This window comes from Nipponia nippon, unplaced genomic scaffold (genome assembly GCF_047370975.1).
Source record: "Nipponia nippon isolate SJK-2023a ecotype South Korea unplaced genomic scaffold, ASM4737097v1 scaffold_2, whole genome shotgun sequence".
NCBI lineage: Eukaryota > Metazoa > Chordata > Aves > Pelecaniformes > Threskiornithidae > Nipponia > Nipponia nippon.
Genome location: NW_028262336.1, coordinates 31,235,739 through 31,249,295, shown reverse-complemented (window position 1 = coordinate 31,249,295; position 13,557 = coordinate 31,235,739). Strand labels below are relative to the sequence as shown.

The window sequence follows — 13,557 nt, the reverse complement described above, 5'->3', positions numbered from 1 at the left end:
GGTGCGGCGCTGCCTGCCCGCCGTCCCGGCCTCGCCCCCGGCGGTGCTGCCGGCAGCCCCGGCCGGTGGCTGGCCGGGGCCGGGGGGAATGTCCCCCGGCTGGGAGCTCGGCGGCCGCCGCGACATGTCGAGCGGCGACAGGCGCCCCTCGGGGCCGCGTCTTTGTCGGCGGGGGCGGGAAGCAGCGCGGCGGACGGGGGACAGCAGCCCGGCGGCGGCTGCCGGTCCAGGTGTCCCTCCTCCGTACGGCTGCGACCCCTTCCGCGGGGAGGAAACGCCCCGGAGCAAACGCGGCCGGGAGCTGGCCTGGGAGCGCGGGGCTGCCCGGCAGGCTGCGCGGCCAGCGGCGGGCGTGTGCCGGGGCGGCGTCCGCGGCGCTGCGGGCACCTTGCGGCCACCAGCCGCTCCTCGGGGGCGGGTGGTCCGTAAGCGAAGGGCAAGCGGGACCCGCAGCGGGGCCGGGCAGAGCCGGGGATCGCGGCCGCTCCGGCTGCCCTAACGCCCCCGCGGCAAACCGCAAGCGCGCAGCACCCTGCCCGTGGCTGCGGCGGGCCCGGCCGCCAGCGCCTTTGCGGTGGGCCGCGGCCAGCGCCAGCCCGCGGTCCTCCCGCGGGTGCGTGGGTGCGCGGTTGCGGCGTCGGCGGCGTCCCGCCGACCCGGCGCTCACCCCCCGCGCCCCACGGTAGCGGCGGCGGCGGCGGCGGCGGGCGCGCCAATTCCAGGAGCCCCTGGCCCGCGGCCGCGCCCTGGCTGCTCCCGGAAAGGGCCGTGATTGGCCGGCGCCCTCCCCGTATGCAAAGCAGCCGGGGGAATGACATTCCTCCGCACCGCCCGCCGCCGCCAGCTCGCGCCCGGCCACCTCCATTCATACCCGCGGCGGCGGCGGCGGCGGCGGCGGCGGGGCGGCGGCGGACCCGACCCGACCCCAGCCCAGCCCAGCCCAGCGCGGCCGAGCCGAGCCGAGCCGAGCCGAGCGGCAGGACCCGGCCCGGAGGAGCCCCGGCGCCGTGGGCGGCCGTCCGTCCGTCCGGCAGGAAGGCAGGCTGCGTTCCCCGCGGCTCACGTGAAGACCCGAGAGCTCTCCGCCGTGGAAATGCGCTTCCTCGCAGCGGTCGTCTGGGCTGGAGGCTGTAACTTCTAACCCTGGCAGGCAGCTTTGGGGGTTTGATCCTCCCCGCTTCTTCCCGTCGCGCTCCGCGGGGGTCAGCGGCTCCTCCACCCCCGCCCGCCGCCACCTCCTCTTTTGCGGAAGGAAAGCTTTCACTCGTTCAAAAGTAGTGGCTTATTATTATTTTTTTTAATCTTTTTATTATTATTGTTGGTTGGTTGCTTTTGGTTTTCAGTGTGTGCGTGTGCGTGGGGGCTCTCCGCGCAGGCTGGCAGTATCCATCCCGCTGGCTGGAGGCGGCCGAGAGAAAAGCCATGTTTCCGAAAGCAGGCTTCCACCTGCTGCGGTTAAAATATTGTTAAGCAGCCGGTTCCTGTGGCCGAATTAGAGGAAGACTGCCTCAGATACCGAAAAAAAAAAAAACCAAAAAACCAGAATTGGCAATGACTGCCGAAGTTGTTGCAGACTGTTTGGTTTGACTGCTGAGGAGGACGTGAGTGAGAGAGAGAGAGCGCTGTTGCACACACAAAACCACAGAGAGAACCCACAATTTAACCAACATCCCCCAAACCAAGTTTTCAGCTGTGGACCTTTTAGCCTCAGAGCTTGCGATCGGCTGCGACCTTTCTTTAAACTGGTGAAAGAAGTTATACCAAAGACAAGTACAAAGATAGAGATTTAAAGCTTGAATGCCATGCACTGAGCTGCTTTTCTTTTCTTTTTTTTATTTTTGCGCAAGAATGATTGAAAGGTCATGACACGAGTACTCTTAGAGCAACGCGAACCAAACTACTGAAGCTGATTTTCAAGGCTGCTTAAAAAAAAAAATCTTGCCGAGAACGTTAATGGATTCCTGTTGTGTTTAAATTCTCTGCAGATTATATTGTAAATATTTTATGAAGTACAGTATATGTGTGTGTGCGTGCGTGTGTGTACGTGAATATATATATATAGTTGTAGCCAGCTGACCTTTGATCAGACAGACTAGCTCGCCTACTGCCTTCTCCGAAGACTGACCCCGAATTTCCCCCTCTTAAAGAGCGATTTTTGCCTACGGAAGACGCTGATGTACTTTGTTTTCTCTTGGGACTGTCGAGAAATCACCTGGAAGAAACTGATAGGCAACTGACTCTGGGAAGCCCGGGCTTTGCATGCGTTTCTGACCGCGTCTTGTGTTTGACTGGCCTCATTTTTTTTTTTCCACGGTGCCTGGGAGTTTGGAAGGAGCTTTCCCCCCGGTAACTTTTGGCGTCACGGCCGCAGACTAGATGTACAGGCGTCGCGGCATAGCCCCGCACGGACGACCCTTTGGCTTATCGGATTAACGTGACCTGTTCCGCAGCGCCAGGACGCCAAGAGTTAAGTCTCGGCGTGCTCGCTATCTCAGCCGCCTTCAGCAAAAAATTAACTTTGGGGACTGGCATAGAAACAAGTTTCCCCCGGGTGCTCAGCCTGTATCCGTTTATGTTGGTCCCCAGAGAGCAGATCGCTGAAGAGTTACGCTCGTTTCGGTGTTTTGTAAAAACCCTGTGGAGGTCTTTCACTCAAAAGGCTTGTTGTGATGCGTATCCCCGTAGATACCAGCACCAGCCGCCGCTTCACGCCGCCCTCCACCACGCTGAGCCCGGGGAAGATGACCGAGCCGCTGCCGCTGCCCGGCGCCGAGCACAGCGTCGCCTTGCCGGGGAAGCTGCGCAGCGCCGACCGCAGCATGGTGGAGGTCCTGGCGGATCACCCCGGGGAGCTGGTGCGCACCGACAGCCCCAACTTCCTCTGCTCCGTGCTGCCCACCCACTGGCGCTGCAACAAGACGCTGCCCATCGCCTTCAAGGTACGTCTGCCGCCTCCCGAAAATCGCGCTGCTGGGGGCGGGGGAGGGCAGGGGAGCGAGGGCGGCGGGCACGGGGCGACCACCCCCGGGCTCGGACCCGCGCCCGGACCAGGACCCAGCCGGGCGGGCGGGAGGGCTCGCCCCGGCGGGGAGGCCACGTCGGGGCCGGCGGTGGGCTGCAGTCGGCCCTGCGCCTCCTTCCATCCTTCCTTCCATCCTTCCTTCCATCCTTCTTCCTTCCGCGGTCGCTGCCACTCGCGACAGCGTGGGAAGGCGTGGGGAGAGCGGGCGCGGCGCGACTCTCGGCCGGGCTCCGGGCAGGAGCCAGCGGCGGCCGCCGGGGCATGCGGTGGGCTGGGCAGGCTCCCTCCAGCCGCTGCCTCCCTCCTCGGCCCATTCATAACTCTAGTAGCGAGAGGCGGCTCTGCTCAAGGGGAAGAAAAAAAAAAAGAAAAAGAAAGAAAAAAGAAACAGAAAAAAGCCCAAAAGGCCCGGCCCGAGGAGTTCGCCTGCCCTGGGGACCAGATGCCGCGCAGCCCGTTGCAGGCGGATGCAGGCGTCCCGGAACTGGGGGAGCCCCGGGCTCCCCTAAAGCCGCCCACGGAGGCGGCGGGTCCCTCTGCAGGCAGCCCGCAGAGGGCTGCCACCGGCGGGGGACACCGGGCCCGCCCGCAGCACCGGCCGGCCCCGCTCCGGAGCTGCCGGGCTTCCCCCCGCCAGGCTGCCAGGGGCTCTGAGGGAAAAACGCATCTTTCTTTTTTTTGGCTGTTTTTTATAATAGTAAGTGTCAGGGCCTACCCTGGGCAGACCCTGCGGCCGCTTGGACTTCCTCTGTTTCCAGAGCCTCTTGCTAAATCTGTACTCGGTAGCCCGAGTAAAACCGCGGCAAAAGATGGAGGGGGCGAGCATACCCCGGCTTCCCCCTGCCGCCGGCCGCCGCCGGCGGTGCCGCGGGGCGGTGCGGGGCCGGGGCCGCGGCCGGGACCGGGGCCGGGGCCCTGCCGAGCGGTGCCCCCCGGCCGGCAGGGACAGTTGCTGCGCTTTCCTCCCTTACCCGGCCTCCTTTCCCGTTACCCGGGTTCAAGCAAAATTCATCCCCCTCCCCTCCTTGGTCACGCTCTTTTTTTGACTTGGGGCTATCGCTAACTTCTTGAATGCTCTGGTTTTCTTGCTACTGATGTAGATACGCTTCCGAGCAGGGAAAGGAAAAGGTAATTATTCTCGTTATCCTCTTCTGCGAGGCGGGAGCCGCAGAGACATGCAGCTCCCTAGGAGCCCCGGGATTAGAGTTAGGATCGGGATTTGTGAAGTTCGTGCTGTCTTTTGCGGTCACTGCTGGAGTCCGACCGCCTCAGTACAGCTTTTCTGAAGGTGACCAGACCCGAGCCTTCCCGAGGACTTTTGGGGGGAGGAGAAAAGACGGAGCAGGGAATCAGTCCGGCTCCCAGAGCTTCGGGAAACCCTGCTAAGCAGGCGGCTTTAGGGAAAAGTATTATGATGTCTGGAGAGTCGTCTTCTTTTGCGCATATATGAGTCCGAGGAAAGGGAAGAACTAATCGGCAGGGTCAGTTCCTAAATTCACTCATTTAGATTAATTATTGTACTGTCACCCACGCACTAGGCAACTGCCGCTAATCGCTCGGGAAGCTCTCGAAGGCAGAGAGCTGGAAGGCAGAGTTCCCGTGTGGAACAGGCGTGAAAACCCGCTCCGCCCCGCCGGGAAGGGAGATAATCCAAGTCCGCAGACGCGGCCGGTGTTTCTCCCGGGGATCCCCTGCGGCCAGGGGCCACCGCTGCGGCTCCCCGCCGCGCCACGCGTGGCGGCGCCCGGGGCGCGCTCCCAGCCCCGCTCATCCCCCGGCGGGGAGAAGGGGGGGAACGGCAAGAGGCGGCTCTTCCCACTCCTGCCCGGCCGCCCGAGCCGCCGGCGGAAAGCGGTGCCGCCGCCCGGCCCCGGCTCGCCCCGCTGCCGGGGCGCCGGGAGCCGCGGGCTCCGGCAGCGACCGGGGCCCCGCTCCCCCTCTCCTCCCCGGGCAGGGGGGCTGCTGGCGGCAGGCGGCTGCCCGCCTGTTAGGTGAAAATCGCCCGCGGAAAACAACCCCAAGGGGCTGGTTTCGAGAGATAACCAACGCCGCTCTCATTTCTCGTTTCCCCCCCTCCAGCTAGTGCAACCCTCCGTTTTAAACTAGCAAGCCCGCTCCCGACTTCTGCAAACAGAGTAAAGGGTCAGGTTCTCCAAACAGACGAAAGCAAGCGTTTGTAACACTGAGGTAGTTTAACCTAGAAATGCGCAAGCAAAAAAAAAAAAAAAAAAAAAAAAAAGACCAAACCAAAAACCAACGGGGAGAGGGTTTCCTTATGAATAAGCTCCTGAAATGCGGTGCTGGGAGGCACCTGCTTGCCGGAGCGCTCGCTGCTCCTCGTCCCCCCCGCAAACGCTCCCGCCGTGGCCCGCTGAGAAAGGAGCCCCGAAATCGTTTGCCACGTATCAAACCACCCCGCTGGTTTTACACTAAATACTGAATATTCGCAAAGGCATTTTTTAAAGTCGTAAATTTTAAGATCATTTGGAGCAGGAACTAGAAAATTCAGTCCAGATCGTTCCTGTGCTGCCAATATCTTATTTGCATCTGACAAAAAAGCGCTGACTTTTATCAAGTATTTGCTAACAACCATTGCGTCAATAAAAAGAGAGAGAGAGTTTTCACGTTTCCTTAGAAAAACTCACTCGTGATGTTTGATCTTTAGGATCAGGATGTTATTTCAAACCAAAACGATCATTTCCATGCGTTCTTTTATTCTAAAATAAAGAACGATTCTGAGAAACTTAGAGAAAAATACATAACAACTCTAATGAGGTGCCATGTAGATTCATTGACCAAACGCTGTTAGGAAAGAATTTAAATCTTAATCTAAAAGGCCAGTTTTGTTTGATTGATGCGGCAGAAGTAGGTAATTTAGACACCCGGCAGCGCTGCAACTGTGATAGTCTTCCCCTTTCTCTAGAAATACATATTTTTAAGAGCTAAAGAGTACAATAAAGTACTAGATAACTCCACTCAGTAAGTCCCAACTTATCTGTTTAGTCTTTTTTCTAATGTAAATGTTTGTATTTCTGTTTCTGTTGCCTGTGACTTTTAACTCTAGTTTCTTTTCTGCGCTCTGTAATTTTTATGCTTGTTTCTAATATTTTCTTCATGTCTCTTATCGCTGAGGTTGCCATCAGTGTAATTTGAAAACGACGATTTAACATATTTGTTCTGTAAGAGACGACTGACCCTGGATTCATGAAGGTTTTTCATCCCTCAAAATGCTAGCCTATATTTCCTTAAACAAGCATGCAAACATTTGCATCACAGGGAGGTGAGGGTAATGCCTCAATTTTCCCCTTTCCCTTTCTTGTGTCTTTAATATATGTGCATGCATTAAGGTTTTATGGTAACTTTTTAAGAACCGGGTGAGCACGTTGGCTCTGCAGCTGCTGATCTTGTGAGCCAGCATGCCTCATGACACAACGCTGTGCAAGGAGAAAACTCACTAGCTTCAACGTTTCGAGCAGGTCTATTTTATGCCAAGATCAGGGAAATGTGAAAAGCGCAACGCTGAGCGTAGCACAGGCCACAGAAACGCATTACGGCACACAGAGGAGAACAAAAAACCAAAAGCCTGGGCCGCAGAGGAGTGGGAAAGAGGAAGTTGAAATAGATACGTAAAGAGGGAATTTTGACACAGTGATTTTAACATTGCATGTGGAAGTGAAAATAAGGGTTATCGGTGACGAATGGGAGAGCACTGAAGTGAGAAACGCAGCCTCCTGTAGAAGGAAAGGCTGTGAAATACCTGAACCTGGAGACTTCTCTCATATTATGGGAGGTAGCTATGGCTGGGGAATAGGCATCAGAGACTGATCAAGTAATGGAGCCGCTGATCCTGTTTGGAAAGAACAGTGTGATTAGAAACTAATAGGAATAAGACCGGGCCGTGACAAGTTTGAGCCAATTGTAACTGCATGGACATAAGCTAGAAAATGCTAAGAGGAAGGAAAAATATCGAGCTGCAACTCAGAGGACATGATGCAGGGCTACTTCCTCATAGAACGTGCAAAAGAGGAAATAAAAACTAGCTAGATTTCTTTTTCTCTTTTTTTTCTTTTTTTTTTTTTTGGTAGTAGCCCTGAGGTCGCTACTGCAGACTTAACTGGGGGAACAGCAGTGGGATCTAAAAAAAGTATGACAGAGGATCTAATTCAAGCTCTTACTTTTGCGAGAATAAGTCTAGAGACACACCAGACATCCATTCGATTATAGCAGGGTAAAATTGTTTTGAGAATTCAGTCCTGCTCAAGAAGATAAGATAAAATTAAATTTTTCATAGTTTAGCCAGAGTGAACGTTGTAGATACAAGCCAGAAAATTTCAGGTTAGAAATCTATAGATCTCTCAGTGCATCGCATCAGAAATGCAGCAAATCTTGTGTTCCTAAATATTTGTTTGATAGATGCTGGCACCAAGGAGCTACAGCGCAAACATTTCGGACAAGGTGAAAGCCTTTGTCTGAGCAATTGCAGTTTTCATTAGTTCAGATCACAATTTCCATCCATCAGGTTGCGGGTGAGGTCTTAAGTCAATGATTTGCTTTCATGCTTCTAAAGAAAAAAAAGAAATTGTTCAGTAAGTTGTGATTAAACATTTGATTGAGGCCTGTTTTTCCACGGGCTTATTCTGAATTTATACTGGGGCAGCTCTGTTCAGAGTGGTGGGAGGAAAAGACAGGGAACTGGTGCAGCTCTGACCCTCTGCATCTGCACAGATGCGAGACAATTGGCTTGGTTTTGTTTTCTCTTGAATTTTACATTTCCATCATTGTGCTGACTTTGCTGTAGCTTAAAAGCAATGCCACTGATGTAAATCAGACCAGAATCAGTTCCTGTTACTTGAATTTGTTTATTGACAATTACAGAAGTATATTTTGGAAAGCTTATTTCATGTATTTTTTTTGTGTCAGAATACACATTCTGCTGTGTATTTCAGAGGTGCGTCAATGTAAAAACTTTTCTATAGCTCTTCAAACTAGGCATGGAATCGATTCCTGTTTTCCCCAAACAGCTTCTTAGTCTACGTAGATTTTTGCTGTTACTGCTTTTTCCTATTTTATCATGTTACTTGTTGATCTTCTGCACCCCAAATTAAATGTCGCGTAAGCTGAGGCTTCTGCTCCTTGATTTTGTAGGTGGTGGCCTTGGGAGACGTGCCCGATGGGACGCTGGTAACGGTGATGGCTGGAAACGATGAAAACTACTCTGCAGAACTCAGAAACGCCACAGCCGCCATGAAAAACCAAGTAGCAAGGTTCAACGACCTCCGATTCGTGGGTAGAAGTGGAAGAGGTATGTGTTTGTTCTCAACTATGCTTCGGTCATGTTCACCAGTTATGTCAAGTTCTGTTTACATGAAGGGAATTTGAAGACAGCGTCTATCAAGTTTTCTGTGGCAGGGAATGCTGCAAGATCTGGTGTAGCCCGATTCCAAAGGCACAGAATTAGCTATACGGTTTTCTTGCTTTATCCTAGCCCATCCTCAGTGTCACTTCAATTTTTAAACAGTGACATCTCATTTGAAAAAAAAAAAATCACATAGACAGCAAGTCACATTTTGACTCCAGAAGCCATCCCATCAAATTTAGAATAGCACAATATTACCCATGTTTAAGGTTAAATAATGTATTTTCAATTTAAAATGAGAATTTTCAGCTTGTGTAAATACTCATGACCATCTCGGGACTCCGAGGCACTCTCTGGAAAAGCTGGTCTCTGTAACTGAGCGAGTCAACCCAAAATTACAAGCAATTCTCGCATAGATCTAAACATTTTTTGGCTTCATCGTGACCTGAGAAAGGCACAGGGCACTTTTTCTGACCTTTCTTTCTCTGAAATAGATATAGAACAATATGCAGTAGTCCTGTTATTTAATGCGCTCCTGCAAGGTGCGCAGGATAGAACAGAACAGATGAGCTTAATATCTGACTTGCTGTATCTCTGTGATAACCAGTAATTACTAGTACATAGTAAATAAAAAGGCCTTATGAGCGTAGGTAACAAATAAGAGTCGAAGCTGACTTAGACTAGAACTATATAAAAATGTTGTTAGGAAGCTGTAAATGGTATCTGACACGTGTGGCTCACGTTGCATGTGAGTGGGCAGGTGTACAAAGCTTGATCCAAAAGCCTGTAAAATCAACAGAAGGACCCTTTGCGATTTCACTCTTTGGCTCCGGTCCATAATCTTAAACCTCATAAATTCCAAGCAATCATGTTTACTTTTCTATTACAAGATTATTTTAAGCGCTCCTCTTGCATTACTGCCCTTGTTGCTGTGAGTGGAGTCCCTTTGCGTGGGCCGGGGGGGGGTCAGGCAAAGCCACAGAAGAGAAACTGGTGAGCTGTTGCTCAGAAAAAGTGCGGAGAAAAGATCAGCCTCTCTCTTTTAAGGTCAAGAATGAAAAATTGTCACTTCTTCCATGTGACTTCATATGATATTTACTTATGTATTTTTCTTCTGTTTCATTCGTACCTTTAAGTAAAATCAGAATGTAACATTATGGTGTTCCAAGCACAGCAGTGTTATTTAGGGACAATTCAGTGCTGTAACACTCACAAATCAAAATTATAGTGTCTACTGCATTTAAGCAGGTTTCTGTATACTGCCTTTTTGAGCAATTTGTGCGCCGGTGTCTCTCTGAACCAGATTAAATACTCGGGGCTTGCTGACCCCTCCTCACCATTTTCCCCTCCCTTTCTCCCCCTGTGAGCACCCAAGCCACCTCCTGATGTGCGGTTGCATCTGTGGCTCTTACGAACACGAATGGAGTTACAAGCACGCTTCAGGAGAGTTACAAAGGTGACCCACTTCTGCTCGCTCACTCTCAAAATGTTTTATTCCAAATGGGAGATGGGTCAGGCTTCAGACCAAGGAAGTTATCCTGATTATACACAACAGCCCTTATTTGCCTTTGAAGTGAAATGCATCTGTAGATATTCTTCCAATATAAATACAGTCAGTGATTGTGGCAGAACATGGCCCTGTTGAAACATAGATGCAAGCAGTAAATACATTTGAAGAATAAAATACCAACCCGATCCCTCTGTATCCTGCAGCATTTTTAGCTCAGGATACAGAGGGAAATGTCTTTTAAATCGTGTTGTTTGGGCTGTCTTCAAAATGCACTTGGTGGAAAACACCCGCAGCTGAGAATGTAGCTTCGTAATGCTAGCAAAGAATAATAATAGGGTAATGCAGAGAAAATTATATCCATTTACTGAAAACATGAGAGATGCTGTAATGTCTAAAAGTATCAGTCATTAAACATGTTCATTTGTTATATTAAAGGTTCCACCTTTTCAGTAAATGGAATTTGCATTATGATTCAGAGATGACTGTTTAGAAGATTCAAATGAATAGCTGGCAAAGTGGCGGAGAAGCTAATAAAAACAAACCTGTAGTTCAGTTCCTGGCCATGGCAGTGAAGCTAGAAATCATAACAGTGAACTGTGTGAGTTTCAAGGTCAAAACCCAGCGGCTAAAAGAGAACAGTCCCTATTCATGCAGAAAAGCTTGGCGGGGAGTGCTGCTGAGCCCCTTACCATAACCGGTTGCTAGTAGCCGGTCACTTGTGCACGGACATAAACCTTATATGTCGTGTGATATCCAGGCGCTCGGGATCCTTTAAGTGATGGTGTGATTCGGGAACGCTGCGTGCTCTTAGTCAGTCTTCGAGGTTAAATCTCATCGCCTCCCTTGGCTGCCCATCTTTGGAGCGAGTGACTAATGTATGCTTTTGTTTACTTCTCGAACAGGGGATTGTTTTCCAAAGGTGGGGATTGTTTGCGTTTGGTACAGGATTTCTGAGGTGCTGTTCTGTTGAATTTGTATAAAGCTTAAAGCATAAGGTAGCTGCTTCAAAGGGCATTGCTTCCTTTGATACTTCGCTGGAGGAAAATTAACCAAAACTTTGTTTGCTGTGTAATATTTGAGTTTGAATAAGTTCAGTTGCCACCAGTGATAATGCGATGCCAGGAGTATTATGTGAACAGTGATTGAAAGTTCACGTCGGTTATGGTCAGAGTGGACGCTTTTTGTGTGATTTAAAATCACTGCCAGAGAATAAGGAACAGCTTCGACTGGTGACAGTTCCCTGTGCATCGGTTGTCGCCCAGGTGTAACCATCCCCGTTAAAAGCCTTGCCGAACTGATGGCAAGCCACCGCTTTCTCCCTTCTAAGAGAGCAGGAAATTGTCATTCTTGACATTCTTAATAAATAGTTTACATTTTCTTCTGTGGGCTTTAAATGAAATCTAGGAAGACAGCCTGATGGCTGTTTCAAATGTAAGGCTATTGTCCACGTTTTCACCTCAGTGAATCAGCGGCTCTGCGCTGACGGTGTGACTCCCCCCGTGTGGGGGTCTGATCCTGCCTATCAGAGCAGACGCACCAGCCAAATATTGGCCAAAGCTTAAAGAACAGAACTGCGTTTCTGCGGTCGCTTCGTATCTAATAGCAAGCTGTTGCCCCTGTTGTTCTGCCTCTGCCTGTCGTTCAGAATTCAAAAAAACCACCCACTTGATTTTCTTGACACCCGGAATGGGAGCTGAGAATATCGCAGGTTGCCCGAAACATCGAGATGTTGTATAAAAGCAATTTGGCTTGCTTTCCTGAACCAAACAGATTTACATTGGAATTGGCTGGGCTCCAGAGTTACTATTCCTCACCCTAGTTTGAGAATGCTACTGGGAAAACCTGCCCGTCTGGCTTGTAAGCCCGAGTAAGTAATTTCTGAAAGAAAAATGTCGTTTATAACTTCAGCCAATCTCAGCCCCCCTTGCCTGATTACCTGGTTAAAAAAAAATTAATCTTTATTTTTTTCCCTCCGTTCATAAACACTTCAAAATGCTACTACTGCAAAGTACCCTGTTTTCTTAACGTATAATGAACTGGTTTATGATGAAATAAATCTGATGCAAAAAGCCTGACACCATAGAAGTTCATTGGATAAAATTAAAAATAAATAGTTATTTTGGAGAGGGAAAGCTTCGTGGCTCGGTAAGCATTACATATTTTCCTCATGGAATCATCAATCCCAGTAACTATCTTCTTTGTAGAACGTAACATTAAAAAAACCCCAACAAATAAACACGTTTTCCAGATGAAAATAATTATTAATAGGTTATCATAATAGTAGCTAATGGGGAAGTGCTTGGCTTGCTACAGAAGATCTCAATCTAAAACTGCGATCTGGAGCTGGAGCTTCGTGATAGCTTTCCAGCAAGGCCTTTTTAAAAACTGCATCTTGGAAAGGACTGAAAATTAAGCCTACGTATATATTTCCTACCAGCTATTGGTATTAGAGTCATGAATAAGTTTTGTGACAGTTTTCAATCTCCACAGAGCCGAAGAAGTACTCTTTTGTCATGGGAGTAGCTGGTAGGAGAACATGAGAGAGAGATATTACCAAGCATAATCAGAAGTTTCTTCCATCAGGACTCTTCCTTCTGGATATAATTTTGGGGAAGAAAAATCAGTTTCAGCTGGAATCTCAGAAATACTTAAAATCCAAAAATTACTGCTCTGGATTCTGAGTCCAATTATTTTTATTGGTCTTCTGAAGTTAGAATTCAGCTCCTTCTGTGAAACTTCAGCTTGTGGTTGCACCATTTAAGCACTTTGTTAAAAGTTGTTTTATTTTTTACTTAAATGCATTCAAAATTATAAAAGTATGTGCAAAACAGAGGAGGATGCTATTCAACAGGATCGTAAAATAAGTATTAAGCAGCCGTCCAGGTCCCGGTCCAAGCCATTGGAATGCTTCAGGGGATGCGGTATCAGATACTGGAGTAACAATGAACCACGCTTGCCAGATGGGATGAAAATAGAAGAAACCCAACTGCAATCAAAACTGAGAAAAGAGTCAATTGATAGAGTTTAACAACAATGGCTTATTTATACTTTGGATTGATAAGTATGCAGCGCTAGCAGGATGCTACGGCCAGCGGGAGGGCGGTTTGGCCGTAAAGAAATGGGCAGCTCCTTTGAGCCATCCTGCAGCCCTGCCGTCATGCCGGGCGCGGGCAAGGCTGGCATGGCCCTTGGGATGGGAAAGCTGGGCATCTGCAAGGCTGCTTGCCCGGGGCTGCCGCTGCCGGTCCTGCCGCCTGCGGGCAGCAGCCAAAGGAAGGGGCTGCGCTGCTGGCCCTGGCCCCGGGGTATGTGTTCGAGGGTTGATGTTTATCACAGGACTCTTCTCTGTCCAGTCTGGTCTGAATGGTGAATTTTTCTCTAAAAGACAGAGGCCAGAAGCTGTAATTTTATTTTTAAGTGACTTAGGGTTCCTTAGCTGTGTCATTAATTTTATTGAGATTTCTGTGTAAACTGAGTAGCTGTGGAAGAACTCAGCGTGCAGACTCCCCACACCGGTACGGTGGAGCCGATGCCTATTTCAAGCTGAAAAGCCCGGGTCTGCGTTAGATTGATGAGCAAACCCAGCCCTTTAAAGACAACAGCTGCCTCGGTGCTGGCCTTTGGCAGGGACGTAGGGGCAGGAGGAGGGGAGGGGAGAAGACTTTCTCA

At 50.2% G+C, this 13,557-nt stretch overlaps 1 protein-coding gene across 5 annotated transcripts in view; it reads left to right on the top strand.

Annotated features, from left to right (window-relative positions):
* Positions 1 to 13,557, top strand: part of RUNX1 (RUNX family transcription factor 1) — a 174,841-nt gene that overhangs the window by 95,484 nt on the left and 65,800 nt on the right. For 4 of the 5 annotated variants that reach the window (XM_087758225.1, XM_087758224.1, XM_087758223.1 and 1 more), the window contains exons 3-4: positions 2,686 to 2,939; positions 8,168 to 8,324. In XM_087758225.1, the coding sequence (XP_087614351.1) occupies positions 2,686 to 2,939; positions 8,168 to 8,324 (411 nt within the window). Of the gene's footprint in view, positions 1 to 922; positions 2,940 to 8,167; positions 8,325 to 13,557 lie in introns of those variants that run through there. The other variant, XM_087758226.1, reaches the window with a different exon arrangement.